Here is a 6,000-nt window from a genome sequence, read left to right on the forward strand (position 1 = left end):
TTTCTGGAAGCTCGTTGGACGTTTTTGTTTGACATTCCCTCCGAGTTTAACTAAGTGTTTACATTAGTGTTTTTACTCTGTGGAAGACTTTTGGCTTCTGTTATTTTTTTACGTTGTCACAATGGCTCGCATGAACAGACCGGCCCCTGTGGAGATCACCTACAAAAACATGAGGTTCCTGATTACCCACAATCCCACCAACGCCACCCTGAACAAGTTCATCGAGGTGAGCCTCAGTGTCATTTATTCAGTCAGATTCGACAAACATAATGTGCGTGGGAATATTTTGAAAGTGACAACCGTAATGGAAGATAATGAAACACAAGAGGACACACATGAGACTTTAAATCAAGTTTTATTGTTTGTGTACTGACATTATGTTTGAGATAGCTTTCCTGTTCCACTCCACGAGTTGTTTTTTTCCTTCTAATAAATCATGTGACCTATTTTTACAGGAGCTGAAGAAGTATGGAGTGACCACCGTCGTGAGAGTTTGTGAGGCCACGTATGATGCCACCCTGGTGGTGAAAGAGGGAATCCAAGTTCTGGTGAGTTCAAGCCTCCGACTCCTTCATGACTGTCGATGCATCAAACCAAACTGAATGTCGTTTTTTGCTTGTTTTAGCGCTAAAAACAACAAGCAGCCCAATCATAAAAGTTAAGATGATCAGTTCTTTCTATACACATCAAAACCATCCACTGTTTAAAGATGGATTGGGAAGTGAAGCAGATATAAACGAGTGGATTCATCTATAAGATGTCAGAAAATTATGAAAAATGATCCAAATTGACATGTTCAGACTGCTTTTTTTTTGTTCCATGCACATTTAAAACCCAAAGATATTCAATTTACAGTCATATAAAAGCTAATCCTCACATTGAGTAGCTGGAACCAACAACTGTTTTCTTTATAACTATAACTATGAATTTATTATCTAAACAGAAGCAATTAATCAATTATGTCAGCCAGCAGCTTTTTGGCTTTGAAGAGAGTCTGCAACACACAAACCAAAGATTTTGTGTCTTAAGTATTTTACATTATATCACTAATTACATTAAGTAGGTCATTTTAAAAAACCTTCATGTGTAATCACCAATAAGATGAAGTCACTGATACTGACCGTCCCCTCCCTACAACAACATTTTTGTTTCCCAGCAGCTGGTTCAGCCCTCTTACTTCCTTTGTTTTGGTTTCTGAGAAACTGGACCGATGACATCATTTCCCCCTTCCCCTTCTTCTTTACCAGGATTGGCCGTTTGACGATGGAGCTCCTCCCTCCAACCAGATCGTGGACGATTGGCTGAACCTGCTGAAGCTGAAGTTCAGGGAGGAGCCCGGCTGCTGCATCGCGGTCCACTGTGTGGCAGGGTTGGGAAGGTGAGAGATTAAAGTCTTATGTTCTTATCATACGGGATTATGTCTTACACGTGATTTCTGGTGGTCGGGATGTGGCAAATAAATCTGACACTTCCTTCTGTTTGTACGTTCTCTGATGCAGGAAAAGTTAGTGCAGAAAGTATTATTTTGTAGTTGATTGAGAGAAAACAACAATCATTTATTATTTTAAAATGTCAAACATTCTCTTTCCTGCTTCTCAAATGTGAGAATTTGCTGCTTTTCTCTGTTTTGTGTCATTGTGAATTGAATATATTTTGGTTTATGGATTTGTGGTCCGGCGAAAACATTAATGTCTGTCTTAATGATATTTAGTAGACTAAATGATTAATCATTAATTAAAAAGAACAGTTTTAGCACTAGACACAGAAGCTTTCAGCATTGTGCAAGTATGAAAAAAGTCATTAGAAGCCATTACTTTAACACAAACGTCAATACTGTTTCATTTTAATGTGTGTATATATACAATTAGATGGTGATAATCAGAGATATTGGTATAGATTTCTTTTATTCAGTGATGACACATTTCAAAAATGCGAAGCGGTCACATGAACACATTTTGTTTACGTTGCCGTACACGACTCATGAAATCACAACCATTTTGTCCCACATGTGTGTTTGTTTAGTTCAGACAACCCGTCGAACAGGACCTGTCTTCTTTAAACTGGTCTGAGATTCAGAAAAGGCTGAGCGTCCACTCCCTAATGTCTCACTTCCTTCCCCCGCAGAGCTCCTGTTCTGGTCGCGCTCGCGTTGATCGAATGTGGGATGAAATACGAAGATGCTGTCCAGTTCATTCGACAGTAAGTCCACAGCCTCCTGGTGATTCTCCATATCACAGCATTATAAATAAACAAACAGCATTATAAGTAACGCCTGACTGAAAGTGGATTTGTGAGGCAGATACACACTGAATCATTTAAAAACTCTGATAATATCTGTAAATATTGTATTTGTTGGATAAGACGGTGTAGAGAGAGAGGTTATTGGCTGGAATCAAACTGCGGTAATATACCAAATATTCTTTAACTAAACGTGAACACACTTAAATGTGGTCATATTTGGTTGTTGGGACCAGGATATGTTCTGAGCTGCACATGTAACCGTTGTCAGCGCTCTCTGGTGGACAAACTCTGTGATGGAGACCCCCGCGCTCCTTCAAACGGGCAGTGTGTTTGACCAGAGAGACGCGCTTCTCATAGAAAGTCAACGTTTGTGTGGGTCATAAAGCAGCGAGCGATGAGTCATAACTGTAAATAGCTGAAATATCCGATGGGGAGATGAGAGTGATTCAGTGGGAGGAGTGGATGGAGTGCTTAAAGTATGTGATGTGTCATTGTTTGAAGTGTTTTTAGGTCCCACACGCTCGCTTTGAAATAATAAACAATTTTTGGCCATTTAGTTTTAAATGGCTGCATATTATAATAAAGGGAGAACGATACAGATCAAATCTGTTATAATAATATAAGTAATTAGATATTTTGATAATAATATGCTGGAAAAGCAACTGAGAAGTGGACAAAATAAACATACAGAAATGTCTGCAGCACTTTTATCACATTGGTCAATCAAATCATGAAAATTCAACATTACCACGAAGTTGCAAATTTCCCTAAGTGTTCTAGTGTTCCTGGAGATGTCGAAGGGTAAATGCATAGATGTGAAATGACTTTGTGGTCTCGGCCAGCTGATGTTTTAGAGACAATGATGAAGATCTGAGGTGAACTCACGTCCCGCTGTTTCTTCCAGGAAGCGTCGAGGAGCGTTCAACAGCAAGCAGCTGTTCTACCTGGAGAAATATCGTCCAAAGATGCGCCTGCGCTTCAAAGATTCCAACGGCCATCGCAATAACTGCTGCATCCAGTAGAGCCAAACCCTGAGCCACGCCAACCCCCCCACCCCACAACAGAAGAGTTCGGTTCGACCTCGCTAGCTTATTACCTGGCAGGCTTGTTTTCTTAGTCATTGTGTTGAAGTATTTTACTTTGGAAAACCATGCTCGGTAATTTAACTGTCCCTTTTCCCGCTCCAGGTTCAAAATCAAGTGTCAAAAAAAAAAAGAAAAAAAGAAAAACGAGTTGTGTGAACCGGAATCACCGTGTTTTCTCGTCATGTGCCCGGAAAAAAAAAAAATTGGATAGGGCAGCGCTGAGTCGTGTATCATTGTAAGATGTTGGATTAATTGTTTTCTGCAAACGCATCCCAAAGATTTTGATTGGCCAGTACGGTTACATTGAGAATGTGCTAAAAAAAAAAAATAAATAAATAAAATAAGACAGACATTTTTAATTTCACGTGAGGATTACGTACCCCGTTCAATTTTAGGGTTTCATTTCAAGACTAGAAAGAGGTATGCCTTCCTTCAAATCAGATGGTTCATCCATAAATGCCTTACAATCGAAGTGGAACAAAGGCAACCGAGGCGGGAGTCGACTCCCGCTGGCATTTGGGAAAAGGTGTTTCATTTTTCTACTCGGAACAACAACAACAACAACAACAAAAAAAAAGAAATCGTTGCCTTTGTCTCGTGCAGGAAGTCTTACACTCACTTATGCCCTTTCAGTAACTATTTTTTAATATAAAATGCTTAATTGTTGCAATATTTGTCAATTGAAAGTCTAGGAACTCGTATTTGTTTCTTTTCTCTATCAAACCTTCTGTTTACTAATTAACTGCCATGTCCAAAATGTGATATTTTGTTTTCAGTTTTTGTTTTCTTTTTTTGCTTCAAACTGGACTTCCAACGTCTGCGATATTTTGTATGCCTTTTTATTTGATGTCCGTAACTTAAGACTTGGATACTTGATGATTTTATGTATTTGAAAAAATGTGTACTATTATTATTAGGTTGGCTATTTATACTATCAATGGATGTGTGATTTAGTACCGTGAGCGACAAAGTTGTACCTGTTCACCAACTTGTGAGAGTACATTAAATGATACACTGAAAAACAACAAAGAAAATAGTCAGTGGTGGTTTTTTCAGTGCTTATGAATTATTATTATTATTATTATGGTTGTGGGGAAAGTGTTTTTGTAAAGTAGTTTGACCAAAAGATCTTAAAAGTAATGATTTTATAAAACAAAACGGGTTGATATTATGAATCACCAGTATTCAGCTCCGTCCACATGACCCCTCCCTCTGCATTGTGTCCTTCAGTCACATGATCCTAGAAATGTTGAGAAAACCTCTTCAAACGTCGGCCACCTGACATCCTGCTGGAAAGTGATCCAGGTGTCGTGTGTCAGGTGTTCGATCCACATCGTGGTTTTAAAATGTGCCTCGAGGTCGAAGTTTCATTCAGAAAACAAGCAGAAAAAAGCAGAACAGCAGCTTGTAAACTAACACCAGGAACAGCAGCGTTGTAGCATGTACTAAAACACCTTCTCTAACTGATGAAGATGATGGTGTGGTTTTCCCCCTTGTGGTCGTTTTTAAACATACATCCCCACATCTTCCTGCTGTTCGCCTGATGCACATTTCACATGTAAAATTGTTGTAAACTATCAGAAAGACGCATTGAGCTGCTGCTGTTTGAGGCTTAAAGTTACTGTGAAAATGACCCGTAAAATGTTACTGGTATTGCAGTGCCTTGGTTTCAGGTTTAAATGTCTTTTAATTATTCTGAATTCTGTTAACTTTCTTTCTTTTATATATTTTGGAAGCACTGAATCTTCTGAGAGAATCTAATCTAACTGAACTGAATTCAGTTATTACACTAGAAACAAACATGTTTCATGAGGCTCTTTCCCCCTGACAAGACTTCATAGGAAATATTAAATTAATTTAAAGGCCGCTTCGATCTATAAACTTCTGGCATGTTTTATCTTCACACCAGGATCGTCAGGTTTGGTTTGTAGGCGTCTTAAAGCTGTTGATTATAGGAATTCAGTTTTAATTCAATTCAGTCCTGGTTGTTTTTGGCCGTACTCGTCCATACAAAACATGCAAGAGGTTATCAAAATGTGTTTATTTCCTCCTTTGTACAACTCGAAGATGTCACTTTGAACCTTGATATAATAAATAAGAAGTCATATAAAACTGCCAGAGAGGTTTTCACACGTCGCCACCCCCCAATCACAAAAACAACAGCCGTCATGACAGAAATTATCAAACATACCCTACATTTAGAGGAAAAGGCACGGGGGAGGAGGGGAGGGCGCTTTAAGTGGATAAACAACAAAGATACTCACAAACAGCATGTACGTCATCCAGCAGTATAATTTGCATATTGACACATTTACATAAACAAACAGAAGAACCTTCAGGCGACCTCGGTGTTGCTTGGATAGAAATGGGGCTGGTGGGTTTGTACATATTCAGCGAGTTCTCAATTTCTCAAATTTGACAGTACAGAGATGGCAGAACTGAGGTAAAATGAAACTTTTCATGTAAAGGAGTTTCAAAAGGTGAGGTGTGCTGTTCAGTGTCCACCTTTATAACCACAAAGATGGCGTCAAGAGAACGAAATTATTTTCCAAATGAGAGGACCAAATTTAAAAAAAAAAAAAAAAAAAAAGAAAAGACAAAACCCAGATGGATAAATCTTCCACGGAGTTCTGGTTTCTCCTCCAGTCTCTCAGTTTGCCGCTCCGGCCCCTCT

At 38.9% G+C, this 6,000-nt stretch overlaps 1 protein-coding gene across 5 annotated transcripts; it reads left to right on the forward strand.

Moving 5' to 3' along the window:
- The first annotated feature begins 97 nt into the window (after nucleotides 1-97).
- ptp4a1 (protein tyrosine phosphatase 4A1) lies at nucleotides 98-4,354 on the forward strand. Of its 5 annotated transcripts, none has more exons than XM_070918372.1 (5): nucleotides 98-226; nucleotides 456-548; nucleotides 1,248-1,378; nucleotides 2,125-2,199; nucleotides 3,146-4,354. In XM_070918372.1, the coding sequence occupies exons 1-5, from the start codon at nucleotides 122-124 to the stop codon at nucleotides 3,261-3,263; spliced, it is 522 nt and encodes a 173-aa protein (XP_070774473.1). In that variant the 5' UTR covers nucleotides 98-121; the 3' UTR covers nucleotides 3,264-4,354. The 5 variants fall into 5 exon arrangements, with proteins under 5 accessions (XP_070774473.1, XP_070774482.1, XP_070774490.1 ...); XM_070918381.1 differs by having other exon boundaries at nucleotides 3,150-4,354; XM_070918389.1 differs by having other exon boundaries at nucleotides 1,287-1,378.
- The last annotated feature ends 1,646 nt before the right edge of the window (nucleotides 4,355-6,000 follow it).

The sequence above is a fragment of the Enoplosus armatus genome, chromosome 2 (assembly GCF_043641665.1).
Source record: "Enoplosus armatus isolate fEnoArm2 chromosome 2, fEnoArm2.hap1, whole genome shotgun sequence".
Taxonomy (NCBI): domain Eukaryota; kingdom Metazoa; phylum Chordata; class Actinopteri; order Centrarchiformes; family Enoplosidae; genus Enoplosus; species Enoplosus armatus.